General features: G+C 39.5%; 1 protein-coding gene across 1 annotated transcript; it reads right to left on the reverse strand.

The window, feature by feature from the left end:
- Positions 1–341: 341 nt before the first annotated feature.
- Positions 342–13,245, reverse strand: LOC110957064 (tetraspanin-8-like). Its single transcript, XM_022202898.2, has 9 exons — positions 13,006–13,245; positions 5,402–5,467; positions 4,904–5,020; positions 4,741–4,815; positions 4,410–4,496; positions 3,800–3,892; positions 2,242–2,310; positions 1,066–1,149; positions 342–639 (listed from the first exon to the last, which is right to left on the reverse strand). The coding sequence occupies exons 1-9, from the start codon at positions 13,063–13,065 to the stop codon at positions 511–513; spliced, it is 780 nt and encodes a 259-aa protein (XP_022058590.1). The 5' UTR covers positions 13,066–13,245; the 3' UTR covers positions 342–510.
- Between the last annotated feature and the right edge of the window lie 5,442 nt (positions 13,246–18,687).

Genomic DNA, 18,687 nt, shown 5'->3' on the forward strand with positions numbered 1-18,687 from the left:
ATGGCATACAAATTTAGGACTAATTTGAAGATGGTGCAGCAACACCCCCAAGGAATATCTGGTCATTTCACCTGGAATGGCCCCATTATCTGTTTCACTCCATCTGCATGTCTCACCTCAATTTCCTGACTTCATGGATCAATTACACAATTCCCCCTGGGGCTGAAGTGCCTCTACAGATTTCAAATGTATTAATATGTTAACACAATTCACACACTTCATCACTTATCTGATAAAATGTGTGTGATTATCACAAATAAAGGGAATTACCTCAATATTTCTGGAATAATATACAACTAATATAATGCTTCATCAAGATTTGCTGGTTCAGAGGGCCAAAAAAATGTTACCTCATGCATTTAATGCAGCTTCACTTGTTGGATACTGTATAAACAAGCATCACCAATACAATTTTTTTTGTTGCTGTGTTAATCCCATTGATCTCAAAGTTGTTCTTATCTTTGCTAAATATGCAGACATGCAGCCAAAGCATTTAAAAAGAGCAAAAGATCAGGTGCAGTCCTCTGTGAGGCAGGCGTAGTTGCCTGCTTTTGCCTCCGGACTGTAAACCACTGTGGGAGTTTCCTGCTTCCGATCCAGCCGACACAAGATGACGATAGCCAACACAACCGACAACACCTGAAGTCCAGAGGGAAAAAAGAGAGACTTTTCTTTACTTTCTGTTCACGTTTTGTTATTTTAGCCAGTTTTGAAAAGAGCTGCAATTCTAGAAAGAGACTGAAGGGGGCAGAAAGGACAAAGGAAATGAGATGGCAGGTTGACTGATAATTAGACGGGCAGTAGAAAGCAATGCTCGGGTGAAAATGAAGCCAGAAGACTTAATACAAAAGCAGGAAAGAGGCTAATTTCCTCAATAATTGGTATAAATGCAATTCTATAAGTATATTTAAGGGTATAAGGGTCATTCCAGAATTGGAGGACATTTTACATCCCACCTATCAAATTTCAAATAATCCATGCATAAGTCAAAGTGAAGCTAGATAAATATAGAGACACATTGCTACGTATATTCAAGACAGACACAGATAGACTGAAAGCACTCACCCACAATAATGTGATTCCCAGCAAAATGCCCAGCACAGCATTCAAGATATGCATAGCGTATTCCATGATGTATGAAAGGCACGGCTGGAACAAGAGAGAACATCAATTAGTGCAACTTTTCATTGAGCAAGTACACTAGAAATGCAGAATTTGAGTTTCAATTGAGCTAGCGGAGATTTCACAGAATTTTGAAGATGACACTAAAAATGTTTTTGTGATTGAACTGGTCATAACAGCAGACATCTGGAGATAAACATTGCTTCTTTTTGTGGAATCACAGGTCAAATGAGGTAAGAAAGTAAAGACTCTTATTTGGTTTGTTCTGTAAGAGAACCATATGAAAAATAACTTATACTAAACTCTTGTTGCTTGTGATGAATGGAAAGACTCTCCTGTTTCAATGTGAGGTCATATTTTTTGACTTTTCCTTTGTAAAGACTGTGAAATTATTTTTTAAATGCAATTAAATCCCCCTTTGTGAAAAATTGGTGTTTTAATTTTAGTATTTTAATAGCATCCTCATCAAATTCAATGGGCATACTTTTGCTTCATACACACATAACGTATATATAAACACTGATGAGTCACAACATTATGACCACTGACAGGTTAGGTGAACAACATTAATCATACTGGTACTATGCGGTGTTCTGCTGGAAAACCTTGGATTTTGGCATCTGTGTTTATGAGACTTAGACACCAAAATACATTGCCCCAGAACAAGCACACTCCTTCATGCCAATAGCAATCCTAAATGTCACTTAGCCTAAAAGCATCAAACAATCAGGAATACCTTGGGGAACATACAATCACCCAAGATGTTGATTTGACTTCCAAACTTCCAAGACCCCATTTTGATCAAGCATCAACAAGACATAGGGGAACAAGTTTGATTCTCAGAGGTCCAACTACACAACCCAGCCAGAGCACCCAAAGGACCCACTGCCAACATCCTGGTACCAGACCCCATAGGACACCCTGAGAGGTCCTTTGAAAAATGTTTCAGAGCATTTTTGACCACAAAAGGGGGACCATCACAATATTAGGCAGGTAGTCATAATGTTATGCCTGATCGGTGCATACATGTACTGTATATATAAAGACACAGCAGCACAAAGTTTAATCGGGTACCCATAAATACAGAAGTGAGTGTGTGGATGGAAATGTCTTCATTACCTGAGAATAAATCATAATCTCTTCACCCGCCCTGTCCACAAACAGGCTGCTGTTTCTTGGTGCCGCCACCTAGAAAACATACTAGAGATGAACCATTAGCTGAATGACTAATGCATTTTAATAGCTGCTGATGTTCCGGTGAGGTAGAGCAGGAACAGGACTTAAGGCAGGGTAGCCTTACTTAGCAGGTGAATGCTATCAACACTGTGCACATGTGAGACCAATAAAAATATCAACTGATTGGATGGTAACACAATTTAAAGTGAGCAAAAATGTATTCTATGTTGACATATGGCAGCTCGGTTACATATACCACTGGGATACAGGAAAGCTCTCCTAGCAGATTCTGGTACCTATATAAGCTCTGTTTGGAGGGCATTCAGTATCACAGAAGGCTTTGTCCTTGCAGGTATAGTAAAGTGCTATATAAATACAGACCATTTACCATTTACCATTGATGTCCTCTTGCTAGCTAAACCCCCACAATGCCCTGGCCTCTACTTGCCAACAGGCAGCTGCCAGTAGTCTGAGTGACAGCCTTCTTGGGTATCAGACAGTAGGAGGCTCTGCTTAGTGGCGTAACCAGGTACTACAACTAATCTACAATACATTTTCTAATGTCACAGTACAGAACACAGGTTTTCGCCATTTTCAGTCACGTTACACTTTACCTGCTCTACACTACATTTCAGACATCTACAGAACATTAAGGAACTGCTTGGATGAAGAAATGCTTTTTCTCCTTAATGCATTGCAGATCTGCTCAGTTGTCGGATATACATCACAGTTCAAAAGTTTGGGGTCACCGAGACAATTTCCTGTTTTCCGTGAAAACTTACACTTTTATTTATGTGCTAACATAACTGCACAAGGGTTTTCTAATCATTAGTTAGCCTTTCAACACCATTAGCTAACACAATGTAGCATTAGAACACAGGAGTGATGGTTGCTGGAAATGTTCTTCTGTACCCCTATGGAGATATTACATTAAAAATCATCCATTTCCAGCTAGAATAGTCATTTACCACATTAATAATGTATAGACTGTATTTCTGCTTAATTTAATGTTATCTTCATTGAGAAAAAAATGCTTTTCAAAACTTTCAAAACTAAGGACATTTTTAAGTGACCCCAAACATATAAATGGTAGTCTATATAATGATTCAATTTCAATAACTTTAACATAGTTGAAGTGTGTATTATCTAGGAAAATGGCGTTGGATTGGAACTTGATATCGGCTGATACTAAACATTAACTGGCTCAAATCGGATCAAAGGGCAAGAAAAACTTGACTGGTACATCCCTTGACTGTGAATATCTCTGCAAAATCAGGCTAATCTACTCAATAGTAGTTGACATGCCTTAGTCTGGACCAAAACACTTGACTGACCAACCAAATGCCATCATTTTGCTTTCATGGCTTGAATTCATTTTAAAAAGGAAGGGCTGGAATTCGTAATTTCGCATGAAAATAAATTTACCCACAATGCTATGCAGTATTGTTTGAATTCTACCAAGAAGCACCATACATCAATGGTACAGAAACTATACACTCACACATGGGTTAGTGGAGCCTTCAAGACACAGGCAGGATTCTGGGATATAATAGTTCCAATCCTGGTAGCCCTGATCCAGCCCACAACACTGGAACTGAGGAGGAAGTCAGAGGAGAAAATCTGAATACACAGCAAGAACTTGTCGCTACAAAACAAATCCTGACCCAGCCTCGAAGTCCTAATCACAATGGCTTGTTTTTCTTCCACCTGGTTTGTGCAACTGAAAAATGAGTTGAACACACCCATGTGGACTTGTGCCAGGATGGTGTGCATGTGTTCTCAGGAAAATAAAGTCATCATAAACACTTGTACGGAAATGTATCGTCAGATTAGATTACTGCAATGCACTTAAAGGTCTTTTCTTGTTCGGAACACATCTGAAGCTTCTGTATTTGATCCTCCACATCTCATGTGTTCTGTATCACCAAACCTGGTTTATATAAATGCCTGTATTTACCTTCACCTTTATCTTTGGATAATTCTGTGTGCTCTGCCTGTGTTTGAAGTTTTCATTGGTTTGTCACTTTCCTAAATGTTTGAAACTGCTGTTTTCTTTAAATGCATGCTTTAACCGACCTTGACCATTCACACACTGACAAAAGGTTACTTACTTCACTCTGTACGTCCATGAGGTCATGCTCACTCTGATTATTCAGCGGCAGCTTGGCCAGGAGGTTCTTCCTCATGTCTTTTTCAACCTACATAACAAAACAAGTTGATATTTTTAAAAATTTGTTTTGGAAATCACAGTGTATGTTTTTAAGGCTCATTTGTGAAGCATGAAATACACTTGCGCGCGGCACACACACACACACACACACACACACACACCACACACACACACACACACACACACACACACACACACACACACACACACACACACACACACACACACACACACACACACACACACAAAAAAGCTTTGCAAAGTCAGCTTACTTGCTGGTGAGAAGCCAATCCACCAACACTAGACACCATCATGTACAGGCTGCCCATAATCATTCCAACTGTAAACTGATTCACAAATACATATATAGTGATCAGATAGGCTGGTTTACTATTACTACTAGCACTTAAAATGTGTTTTTTTGTCTTTACCCACCACTATCAGGGCCCACTTCTTCTCTTTATAGGCACCAAACCCACCAATGATGGTCAAGACCAGAATTACAACGGCAACGGCGTACATGACGTGCAGTGCTGTGAGCACTTCCTCTATCTATGGAGCAAACAGACAGAAAAAGTTCCACAGGATGTGTGGAACTCAAAACATGAGTTCATTTAGATTGTGTGTGTAAAAGGAAACAAAAACTAAAGCTTTTAATAAGACTCAACTTTAAGTTTTATGAGTGACCAAGTTATTACTTGAAGGTCCATGCTGGTGTTTTTGCAATTACTTCCACTCAAACTATGCACACGTTGTGTTTTGCTACCATTTATTAAAAGCAGGTTGTACAATTTTGCATCAAAATGCCAAAAAGGGGCACTTGGATTTGTTTTGCCACTAATGTGATGGAAAAAACACATTCTGGTGAGCTAAAACACACACACCGTCGCATGCCTCTCCCTCCTGAGGGTTTCAAGTAAATGCTTGAATTACCTCTTCCTCTCTGTGGAAGTGTCCATGACTGAACAGAGTGAGTCCCAACAGCAGGACAGCAATGATCTGCAACAGTAACACACCATGTTATTCACTACTTTCAGGGATAGAAGCAGCAATTATTTGTATTATTTATTGTGCAGTAATAATAAAGAGTTATTAAATAGTAAGACATGCCATCAAGCTGCAAGGGATGTCTTCAAACACCATAGTCAAAGAACAATCCAAAACAGAACATCAAGATTATTTCCTCAAAAGGCTTTGCACTTTGCCAAGTTGCAAATAAGAGTTTGTTCTTGATGACTTTTTGGTCCCATTCAGAGAATTAGAAATTTAAGCAGTAGAAATACAAGATAAATATTAGTTAAAAAATACAGAAATGTGCATTGTACTAGGAAATAAAAGCAAGAGTATACAGTGTAATACATAATAATAAAGTTACTATTGTGGTACTCCACAGAGAAGTGGTTATTGATTGTTGACTAAAGAAGTAAATATGATTTAAAAGTGAATATGGGTTCAATGTTAAATGAAGAATAATGCAGCATCTTTGTAATACAGAAAAACCATAATGGCTTTCCTGAATCCAATATGTCTTAATTACTTAGTATGTCAGGTTACCCAACTGTTTTATAACACAGTTAAATCGAGCTGTTTGGGAACTTTTTAATGACACTGAATTAAACACTAATAATTATAAGACTTGTGGAGATGTTCAAGCTGAGTAGCAACCATTCCTAATCATGATGATTCCCGTATCAACCCTGCTCCTAAATCTCCTATCACTTTCCATTCAGTCACCAGATATGCTCAGACTTTCCTCCCTGTGTCCGTAATCAGAGTCTCCACACTGCCTGGTTGAGTAAATTACTTCTAATCCATTTTTCCATCGAACACCAAAAACAAAAACGGCCCATTCTTCAATTTCTGTGAAAACGTGCTCTTTTCCCATTTTGCTCCACGGAATTTTCAATGTTAATGGACAGCAGGAAAATGAAAAAGAGGCTGCTGTTTCATTTCACATTTAAAATTGGGTTACATCAAACCACTTATTTGATTTTCAATTAGCGTTGGGGAAATGGAAAAATGCACCCATGTTGCTGATTTTGTGTTTTTCCAGAGAATAGTACCCATATCTCACACCAACCTGTTTGCCTGTGTGTCTCACGCAGTCGCCCACCTCATTTGTTGTCCAATTGACTTTTCACTACCACAGATCACTTTAATGGCTTACTTTGAGGCATGATTAATTCCCTACTGTGACAAGTCTAAAGGCCTCTTCCCAATCAGCTCACAGTCTGTAAATGTCACATCATTCATTTTCTGTGTATGTTCTCGCCATCTTGCAGTCACTTTTCTTCTACCTGTGCCTGCTTGTCTTCCTGTAAGCTTTTATTCCTTCTCAAATAAAGCCACAGAATTGTTCCTGCCGGTCTGCTGGATCCCCCTTCCTGCTGTGTCACATACAAACCGTGACAATGCTGATAAAGGCAAGTCTTGTCTGAATGGGCCTGACAGCCTGGGAACTGGAATGGTGTCTTTTGTGTCGTGGAGATGTTTTGCCATTGCAGAAACTGGCAACCATGACCATGTGACCGGGATCTGGGGTTCTTTGAACTCCCAGGCCATTTTATAGACGTATGTGATGACCTCTGTGCATGAACTGAAACACTGAACTTTCCAGATTTCCTGGAATGTATTTGAGTGGCTATTTCAGTCATCGGATTTGAATCCCACTGAAAAACCTTTGGTGGGATTTAAAGAAAGCTATAACAGCGTGGAAACCGAAGAACATTAGAGAACCAGGACATTTTGCACCTCAAAAAAGAGGTTCTAGAAGCTTGTGAGAATTACCCGAAACTCAAAATAAGCAGCATTGCTCGAATCCATCACTCACATGATGGGCATCGCTGGTGTAACTTGTTGAGAAATAAGCTCATAAAGCTATCCATAGCTCTGGTAATCTAACAGCAGACTATTTGTATACTGCACTTGTTCTGTTCGATCCTTCACATCAGCTGGTAAAGGTCTGTACACCAGCATTAGTAATACTGAGGCATTATACAGAGTCTGGCTCTGTTGTAGAACTTTGAGCCAAATCATGAGGAGGAGCATGGCGGTAAAAAGTCAAATGGCAACTAAGCAACAGAGAGGCAACTACCAGACTTGTGAAAGACCAGTAACAGATAAAACAGTTAGACAGTTAATAGATATGTGAAGGGGCAAACTGCCTAAACGAGCTAAGCCACATGTTGCACAATGCAGTTTCCATGAAGAGGAGTTGAAAGGAGAAGATAAAAACGCAACCTAACTCAACTACACTGAATAACTACCACTCACACAGGACTGATCTTTCCCAGAAGAAGCATCAGGATGACCCTGTTGGCACAAAATCACCACTGATATGTGCCATCTGTTCCAACCAGTTTGGCACCAATGAAGATGCCAAAATATGTGTTTAGATCACGTTGTCATGGTCACATTAGAAACATATCTTTGTGTAACATTTCAACATCTATAAGGAGCATCACAAGTTCTTAACATGACTACTAGCAGAAGTACAAGGTTGATAAGGATATCTATCTTTCCTTAGTTTTTCTTTTAGTCAAACAAAAGAGTTAATTCCATGGCACAACCTTTTTACTTAAAGGAATCATGATGAGACATTTAAGAGACACTAAGCAATGCATCAATTAAGGCAATACACTTTATAGGTTGGAACTTTACAAAGAAGTATAATTGGTTTGACTGACAATCAAAAGTTATCAGCAGGGGCCTTAATTAGTTAATCCAAGATTTATTGTTTTGCTTTCTGTTTTTACTGCTGAAGCAATTTATTATTTACCTAATTTGTTATTAGGAACTGGAGAGCTAACACAATGTCCTGAATTTCAATTAAGTGGTCAAAAAAGGATCCTCTCAAAAGAATATTTTTGGTGCTCGAAAAGGCTGTGCACTCACTGATATGCACTGTAGCACTCCTAGATTTTATTCTTTGGTGTACAGAGACTTTTTTTGCACACAGTGACTTCCTACAAGCTGCCTGGACTCTATATTGCCCTCTCCACATCAGGTTTTCTGGATGGCCATAAATTAGCTGCATTACCCACGGGGCACCACATCGCGCTCATCTGCTTCTCTTCTCACCTGCTCCTCTTCTCACCTGCTTGCTTCTCTCTGTCAGCAGCTAATCTAATTTACACCACATAACCTCAAAATAACGTTGGCTTGGCAACAAAACAGCATGAAAATATCAGATAGACGATGACAACAATGCTTTATCCAATCCAGCCAGTACCACACGCAGGTCGATAGCAGCAGGCAAGTGTTAGCACCACACATAAAGCCTGTTAATGTAACGTTAGCATCAGCAACAATGTGTGTGCTTACTGCAGTATCCACGGACAGAGGAAGGAACCTTCTGTCTGTTGTGCTGGTTGTACAGTCAACGGGGTTAACTGGCCTGCCTGTCACCTTCTTGTGTTTAGCCTCAGAGGGATCTCCATTGTTCCAATAGACAATAGAACAGCTATCGTCACTGCTTCAGCAGCCATCTACAACTTTAACAATAACATCAGTCAAGATAAAGGGCCTGCCTGTTGGTCAAAGAATCAAATGCTGTATTTTTGCCCCCACAACAGCTGGATCATTGTCAGCTTGGGTTCGAACAGTGGTGGGGTGGCCATTGGCCAAACCAGAACAAATCCTGGTGATCCGCTGCATCAGTGGACCGTTTTATATCAGATAATTTTGCTCCTTGTCTGGTATTTTGTCTAGTTTGGTTTTTTGGTCTTATTTGAGGGTATGTACACAACTGATGATATGGCTTCGGGTTTAAAAAGTGAAACCAATTAGAAGGTGCCTTAAACCTGCATTCTTTCTTATGGCCAGCAGAGGGCAACTCCACTGGTTGCAGAAATTAGTATGATTCTATAGAAATCAATGAGAAAATTACACTACTTCTCACTTGATTTGCTACCTCAGTTGCCTTTTTTCTAACACATTCATAGTCTTAGCTGATCATTAGACATCTCCTTCAGTACAGCATGATGTTCATTGTGTAAACTATGGTCCCATTTAGTAGAAAAGTTAATGAGGAAGCAGGGTATGTTTCACGGTGTAGCTTCCTGCGTGACTGACATGTTGCCACAAGTGCATTTCATAGTGTCTTTGAGTTCTCAGTCAAATCCACTCGTTCTCAGTCAAATCCACTCCTACCTGTCACACTTGGTTTTGACAGATCAAGATAAAAATGGATAAATTCCAAATTCTTGGCTTCAAAACTGTAGTCCATGTAGCTGCATCCAGTATTTACATACAGTCTGTGGTCATGTGCAAGAAATACTCAGTCGAATTTTAACGGTGTACATCAAACAGAGCAAGTTGTGAGTGAATTTGTCTTCTGTCCGTATACGAATTTTAACACTTACACATTAGCTTGATTTTTGAGTCTTATTCAAGTAAAGCTGCTTCATATCAAACCATTTAGGCACATTTTGCATGCAGGAAAGAAAAAGATCTTGGAATTTTGGGGGAAATACAGTATATCCACCACAGGCATGAGTTAGTGTACCAGTCATGGGATATTTCAGGTCATACAGCCAACACTTAAGGCCAGAGCTCCAACATCCAGAATGTGGGAAGTGCATGGGCATTGTGGTCACAAACTGATGAAGTGGTTCCAACACAAAATAAATGACAAAATGTCAGTATGACATATAAATACATTCATGTTCTTAAATGATTATATTGCTTAACATGTTTTTCTAATGGCATAGAGACATTCAGGACAGGTTTTCTTCATCCACAACTCTATAGGCTCAGATTGATCAACAGATTCCTTTTCCACATATCAGGAGAAAAAATTGTCACCTGGAGGATGGATACCAGTATCACAGAGGACAAAATGACTGCTGTTATGACTAAATATGAAACGTCCCACTCCAGACTGGGCTTCCAACACAAATCAAAATCTGTTAATTTGCTCATTGATGCGTCTCTACGCATAAATGCAAAATTACACCAACCTCATGTTATTGTTTCAGGGTTTTCAAGGGTGTGATTAAGATCACATGCAGGTGTAATGTTAAAGTCAATATACTTTCAGCTATATACTGTAGGTTTTCTATGCAGCAACTTGTGTGACAAAACATATCACCAATGCCAAAGATCATTTATCTCAGTATTAGTGTTGAATAGCTGCTTCTTTGTTTTATGAAAACAGACATGCCCAGATTATTAAGCTGCGTAAATAGATCGATCAGCCGCAACACTGAAACCACCAAACCACCTGTTTAATACTGTGTGGTGGGGAATTTGTAGACCAGACTGGATCTGGTGCATCTCTAAGAACCTCTGTCAGATTGTGAGATGAGGAGTTTGGAGGCCAAGTCAGTGCCTTTGTTGGGGTAGTTGGTCTGCAACAATGTCAAGTCAGGTGGTTGTCAAAGCAGTATCCACATGAATGCAAGACTTTCCAGCAGAACACTGCATTTTACCAAGATAATCAAATTCACCTGTCACTATTTTTTATGTCTTGACTTATCGATGTACATATCTACAATGTGATGTTTACGGTTGATCTACCTGCTTCCTTTCTTTAAAGGTCCCATATTTTGCCCCTTTCAGCAAAACAATGAAAGTCTCATGTGCCCCCAGAGTTTGTCTTTTAATTTATCTGTTCAACATACTGCAACAATGGTTCATTTCACCATGACAGTATAACTCCTGGTTTTAGACCTGATCTAAGCAGGATGTTTCAATGTCTGTAACTTTAAGGTAGTGTCTACAGATACGGACCCGTGATACGGCACTTTCCATTTGCCAGACAGATACGGACCCGTACGCGAGTCTCGCGAGTCAAGAAGCTGCTAACCACTGCAAACTGTTGAAAGGTAAGCAAAGGTTAAGGTTAGGGTTAGTGTTAGGGTCAGGTTTACGCTCCGTACCTGTAGTACCGATGCTACGGGTCCGTACCGCTAGCGTCTACCGGGAGTCACGTGACCAGATCTCGCGTATCTGATTGGCAAATGGCAAGTGCCGTATCCGTAGTCCACAGACTACGGGTACGGGTCCGTATCTCTAGCAACAACCTAGCTTTAAATACAACAAAACTGCAGCTGTTCGCGTCGCCTTCAGGAAGAAGACTCTCTCTGTATGAGACCGAAACATGCTATTGCTTCTAACTTTCTCTGTGAGTGATCATTCTACATGAAAATATTGCAGAATCACAGCACAACTGTTCTTTTAAATCAACATTGTGGTTATAAAAGCAGTTCTAGCAGTGCGGAGCAGCCACGTGGAAATGTCTCTGAACCGACTTTCGGATAACATGTAGTCCTGATGGGCTTTTAGTCATAACTTTCACACTTGTACTCCATGGTCTAACAACAGAAAAATATGTAAATGAGAACAATTGCATTGGGAAATCGACTGTATAAAAATGCTGTATGTGTGAGCACAGACAGCAGGAGACGTAAACACCAGCTGAGCCGAGGTTGCACTGAAACACAACAGGCAACTTGAAAACACAGTAACCCATCTAGTCTTTGTTGGTTTCAAATTGCTCTTAAAGTTTCCACCACATGTGAAAGTCCCTCAGCTTTACAGTTTTCACAGCGCTCTGACCTGTGGGCATACAATCAAAGCTAATAGTAAAGTTCACCACATTAGCTGTACAACACACTTAAAAGGATTTTCCTATTCTTGTGGTGACATTGGCATTGATAATTAAAGTAATCCATTCGATCTCAGATGCTGGGAGTACATGAAGACACTTGTATTCAGTCTTACAGCCAACAGAAGAACATTTGGTATCTGAGACATTATACAGTCAGCAGAAGCAGCTCCAGAACATAAATACATTTTGAGACAACAGGCATTGAAGGATTAAACAAAGCTTGAGCGAGATGACTGCTGCTTTCTCAGCTGATACAAAGCAGCTCAGTAAAATTCTTGCTGGCTTGTAAAGCTAGTTGTGGAGGGGGGCTTGAGGATTGGTAGAAGTAAACATCTTCATAAGTTAACAGCGCTTACTTTACACCTCTGAGTTTACAAACCCAATGAAAATTGATTTTCACCACATGGGACCTTCAAAAGACATGACTGGCTGTATGTTGCATACCTTGACTTGGGGTTCAGCACTTAGTTTACTCCAAAAACAACCCAAACTTGCTTTCAGAACCTACACACAAGGTTTGGCACTTTGACTCCAACAAAACTCCACATATGTGCACATGTACTGATGAATATTAATTAATTAATTAATTAATAAAACATAAAAACTGTCATAACTATCAGCAACTACTGACTCCTTTGCACCAGTTTACATTAAAACTATCAGATGCGTAAAACCAGTCCTCTCTTTGCGCCTGAGAGCGCGCTGTGTGCGTCTTTCCGAGCATCTCCTTATAGGTTTCTTTTTACTATCACCGGTGAAATTCAGGGTACTACTTGACCACTTGCCGATGCACACACAAGAGGAGCGTTGGCACTTCTATTTCGATATTTTTTATGGATAATACAAAGAATTGTCTCAACACGTGCGCAAACAGCGCAGATTTGTATGATAAAGGCAGCAACGAAAAGGGAAAAAACACACTTACCGCGATCAAACTGATCACAATTAAGTAAGTCCGTTTCAAACAAACGTTCACTTTCCCCATTTTGCCTCGCTTGATCTCCCACCACAGTTTAAAACTTTCCTTGAAAGCCAATCCGAATGCCACACAGAAGGATAACCGCGATTTAGTAATGAGAAACTTTACATCTGGATGGGTGGAGAGAGAGAGGGAGAGGGAGAGGAAACCCCCGTGTTCAGAGGGAGAGAGGTCCTCCCCATCTGAAAGGAGGTGGAGTTGGAGAAGTTCGGCAAATAATTAATAATTTATGTCATTTTGTGACGCAATTGCACGGATGCACAGATTTTACAGAGTTATTACAAACTTTTTATGTGACTTTTTCTCTTCTAGAATGGAGGATTTATAGATCAAATTAAGGAGGACATGTTAACAATGATGTTAAAATGTGTATTAGGTTGGTTGATAACAAGAGAACCACTGCCAGTAGCCTAGAGGTCAACAATAAACACATCACAGATAAAAAAATATTGAAATTCCCTTGAAATATTTGTACAAAACACCTCAAGACCACATAAAGACAACACACACGTCCAAACTAACCTGGGGCCATAAACCACGGCAAGAAATGTTGGCATTAAAGTCTAACACCTGACTTAGACTAACCGAAGAAATCAGCCAGAGTTAAACCAGTTCCATAAAGATCAGTACAAGTTTATAAATTCAAGTTAATTTAATACAGGTTTAAGTAGTTGAGTGTAGATCAAATTGATCTACTATTTCTGGTCAATAAAGCCTAATTTCTTGCAGTTTACACCTTTTATATAGCTCATATCTTTCTACTGGAGTAATTTAAAGTAGGTTCTTTGTGTGAAAACTCAGATTTCAGGTATCAGAAGGTGGTTTTCAACTTTTTCTGTTAACTTTCTGCTTGAACTTTAAACTAAATTTATTTCACGAAGCCAGCCCTCTGGACTTCCTGTAAGCTGTGTTCCTATTGGCTGTCCAGGTGGCTGCTTGGTGTTATCAGGAAAACATGAGCAGCTGAGTGCCTTACTGTTTTATGTCTGCAGTCAAACATTTCCTCTGCTTCTCTTCACTAAACCGGGTTTGGCTCCGTTGCTTTAGTTTGTTCTTTAGGCGTTGGCTTGCAGCTTCCAGCAGTAAAATCATCTTTAATGTGTTTCTTGGTGTGTTTTAGGGCTTTGTACTGGATAGCTGTCTTGGTAAATGTGGTTCTTTAGCCACAGTTAGCACATGGTGCTAATGTGTGCAGTGATTAGTGGATTTGGTGCAGCTGAGTTGTGTCTTTATCTTGGCTGTAGTGAGTCTTTAGAGGCTTTTGGTCAGACACATTAATAATCCATAAAAAATTCAATATTGATTTATTTTAGGATCGACCACCTGATCTCTCATTTTGACCATGAAAACTAACGAAAAAATTATATACAGTCTATACATCGTACTCTGTTTGGCTCCACACTTGCTGATGACCACTTCCGGACTGAAAAAACGGACCTTTTTTCTTTTCTGTCTCTTATTACCTCCACCATGGAGGTTATGTGACACCCGGCATTTGTGTGTCTGTCTGTCTGTTAGCAAGATGACTCAAAAACACCTTTACAGATTCAGATGAAATTTTGAGGGGATGTAGACTATGGTAAGAGGAAGTGCTGATTTAATTTTGGTGGCAATCCGGAAAGGATCCTGGATTCTGGATCACTTTGAATTTTTTAGTATGTTTTAGTATGTGGTCCAAAATATGACAAAAACATCATAGGTTAGTATGTCGTCCAACAAATTGGAACAAAGTGTCCAGATAGCTCAACTGGTTAAGAAGGTGATTTGTAAACAGAACTGTGTCAGAGATGCAGGTTTGATTCCAGCTCAAGATCCTTTACTGCATGAGTTTCCTGTTTTCCTCTCTATCCTTGGCAGAGGTCTGCACTCTCTGAGTGCTTTTCTCGTTGATTATATTTTCTTGTTATTGTTAACATAAAATGAAAATCAAAGCACTTTTAAAATTTCATGAGCACGTTATGTTGTACTGTGAATGACAAACGTGCTGACAACAGTGCAATAAATATTCTTTATTCATGAGGATTAGATATCTGAACACTGATTTGCTTGATATTTGATACTGCAAAAAAGGACATTGTGATGTTGTAAAGAATTGTGTTGGAGATTAGCCCTTTAACTGATGTTCTCATATTTGTGAAATTTAAGTTGTGATGGAACTGTTTCCTTGCAGAGGAAAAAGAGATGATAGTGTTATGAGAAAATGCAACACCTTTTATTTTATTTTTTAATTTTTTAAATGTAATATTTTTATTTCTTCTTTTATTTCATTTTTAAGGTTTGGATATCCTTGAACACTTATTTGAACAGAATATAGAGTCTGATATTGTTGTAAAGAATAATGTTGGAGATGTGCACTCATGTTGGGATAAATCCTCATTGTGAAGCAACCCTTACTTGCACTGAATTGGAAATATTTTAGAAAAACACACTGAATTACAAGACAAGTCTAGAATTACATGACTTTCATAGTAATAAGTCATGATCTAAAGTGGGCCGGTCTGAGGCATGAAAGTCCAGGGCCGAAAATGAGTCTCACTCCGGCCCCGGGCATGACATTTATTCTTTTTTTTGTCATTTATCACAGTGCATTAAGTGGCTTCGAACTGCATCATTTTGCAACAAATAAAGGATACTTGGAAAGAGAGCGAGCGGTATGCAGAGGAGTTAGAACATCTGTTGTTATTGCCTCCCCTCTGTTCTCCACAGAGATTTTATCAGGAGTTGCAGAACTGGAATGTGTCCTCATGCAGTCGGTGGAAATGAAACAGTTTCTTTGGAATCTGTACATTACAGCTTGCTCATTATTGTCTTGTCATGGAATTCTGCTTTTTACGAGAGTAAGAATGTCAACGTCTACCTCCAAACATTGTTTTCTGCTAATGTGACAGACAATGGTCAAACTCTTTCTAAATCTAAACCTGTTTGTTTGCTTGTATTTGATTGTGTACTTCAGTTTTTGATTTGTTGCTTTGTGTAAAACACTGGACTGTGTGTCCAGTTTTTGCACTGAACAAGTTGTATGTTGTGAAAGTAAAATGAATCATGAACTCTTAGGTTCTCATTTATTATCTGTGCGTTCATTTCATGCACATATACCTTTGCTGCTGTGGAATTATTTCTGTTGGTAGAGTAACCTTCCGGTAGCTCATTGGCTCAGGATCAAAAGGTTAAGGTTTGAGGCCTACCAGAGAAGATATGTTTACACTCCTAAAGGGGTTTTGGGTTTAGGAAAGAAGAACTTACTGGTTAAACTGACTTAAATGGTCTGAAAACTGGTAGGAGAGTTACATTTACATCTGTGTACACTACCATTCAAAAGTTTGGGGTCACTTAGAAATGTCTTTATTTTTGAAAGAAAACCATTTTTTAAAAATGAAGATAACATTAATGAGTCAGTGTGTCCCTGAAGGAGTGTCCAGAAAGTAAAAAAATCATTGATGTGTCTAAAATTTGCCATCCTGAAGACACAAAGAGCAATTTGTCTGATTTTTTCCCCTCTATTTTGCTCATTGTGTGTATCAGGGAGAGTCTTGTGCATCTGTGGACTACCAACAGTGAAAAGCATTGCAGAGGGTTTACCAAATCTGGTAATGTTGCCAGTGCAAGAACAGAAAGAGACCAGAGGTACTCGTGTTTCTCTGTGTGTTGATGCCTCCATGACAGCTTGGCCCAATCTCCCATAAAGCACTTTTTGTCTACCATTGTCTCAGAAGAACTAATGCAGAGAAATTCCCTCACGTGACCTCTCATTTACAACTCACCCATGAACACACACCATAGGTCTGTCTATCTGCTAGAGCTCACCCGCCCACACACCTCATGCACATGGATGCAGTGTTATTAGTCCTTGGAGTTCTTCCAGATCCTGAGTTCACTTCTTCACAAAGAAACATCTGGAGAACACGATGACCACACACACATCACTCTCTAATGCAAACATCCATACAGACACATGCGTTAAGCTTTCTTAGTGTCCCTTGACCTACATTGGTTAGGCTCACTGGTGGACATCCTCTAGATCTCTGGCGCACACTCGCACATCTGTTTAACATGAAGGCACAGAGGAGGATGTCAGTAAGCGGAAAGACAAGAATTCCCAAGAAATTTTCTCTTACTTCTCTGTCTCCAATCATGTAATACCTCTGCTTGTTTGTACAGAATGTACACTTCCAGATTTTCCAGTTTGCCTAGTTTTCTTCTTCTAAAGCTGTCTGTAGCTACTTCTTCATGCACACAATAACTGAGTGTCTCCCTACAAATGTCCCTCCCGAGAAAGACACAGAGGTTTTGTTTTTGAATTCTTTGCTTCCTGTGGGGGAGAGCTCCTGATGCTTCAGCGACTCACTCCGAAACACTGAGCCAGTGTCACTGAAGCTTTGAGGATTTGCAAAGAAAAACAGCCCAACTTTGTGAGGACGTTCTCTTCCAAATGCAAGTCTTCTGCCCTCTCTCCTTAGAAAGCAGCAGAGCAAGTATTGGAAGCATCTCACTGTAAATATCATCATTGTGCAATCTGGATCTAGCGGTTCCAAGATTTGCAGGAAGTTATGTAACTAATCTGGATCTACAATGTTGAAATGAGGCCTCGAGTTTAGCTGTCGGGAAAAGGGAACTCTGGTGAATGTGCTCTCATTCTTTTTCGCTCCAGTCAGGCTGAATGACTTTTTTTTTCTCCATAAATTCCCTATAAATTGACCTATTGCCTTCCAATTGGTCCCAAGAACTGCAACAACATCGTCTAATCCCCTTTGTTATGATCAGCTGGAGAGCATTCCTCGTATCCTCCTGAAAATGACTCATGTCCTCCCTTTCGCAACATACTTAAGGTAGAACAGATTTGCCAAACAAAATGCCAGGAATTGCGGATCAGTTTAGGAGAGCAAACATTAACGGTTGAAGAGTGCAGAGAGAAAGCGGGTGTGTCAGAGTGGGTATCAAATCTTAATGCATGGGCGATTTACTGGCTCGAATTTCCATCCTCTGAGTATGTGTAGATGCGCATGTTTCTGGGAAGTGGGAGTGCTGGCAAATTAAAAACAACTTCTCACTGTGAACAGTGTCTGACCACAAGGCATCCCCAGGCTTTAAACCAGTGAACCACACACCCAACAGACCTGCTAGTTCTGTGTGAATGACGATATATCACAGAGAAACACTTATGTTTAAAGAATGACATGTTGTTTGTTGCTGATTTGTTCTGGCATGTATGATAATAACACAGATAATAATCAATACTACTGAACAGTTACATAAGACAAGAAGTATGTCATTTGTAAAAGATATTGCTGAAACATTGCAGTGCATAGAGATTAGCGTCACTCTAAAAAGGCCCAACACAACCCATTAAGTAGCTGTTCAATACCTTATAATCACATCACGATTTAATTGTAGATGTGTAAATTTTCCTTATGTAGCATGTTGTTCAGATCAGACAATTTTCCTTTATGAATTTATGATCAGGCAATTTTCCGACTTGACTTTTGCTATTTTTTAAGAAATCGTCATCATCAAGGATTCTTTGCAACAAAAAAAGTAGCAAAATCGGTCTCAAACATAAGCAAAACAAAGAAAAATATGAATTAAACCAGCAAAATCTATATGCATTTCATCTATTTAGAATGCATATTG

Source organism: Acanthochromis polyacanthus, chromosome 1 (assembly GCF_021347895.1).
Source record: "Acanthochromis polyacanthus isolate Apoly-LR-REF ecotype Palm Island chromosome 1, KAUST_Apoly_ChrSc, whole genome shotgun sequence".
NCBI classification, from domain to species: Eukaryota; Metazoa; Chordata; class Actinopteri; family Pomacentridae; genus Acanthochromis; species Acanthochromis polyacanthus.

Bases quoted from the DNA above. Each gene is read 5' to 3' on its own strand.
- LOC110957064 (XM_022202898.2), bottom strand. From the start codon at position 13,065: ATGGGGAAAGTGAACGTTTGTTTGAAACGGACTTACTTAATTGTGATC. The intron at 2,311-3,799 runs GTGAGTGTATAG...TATGTTTTCTAG, and splicing joins AAGGCTCCACTAACCCATGT to GTGGCGGCACCAAGAAACAG. The intron at 640-1,065 runs GTGAGTGCTTTC...TCTGGACTTCAG, and splicing joins TGGGAATCACATTATTGTGG to GTGTTGTCGGTTGTGTTGGC.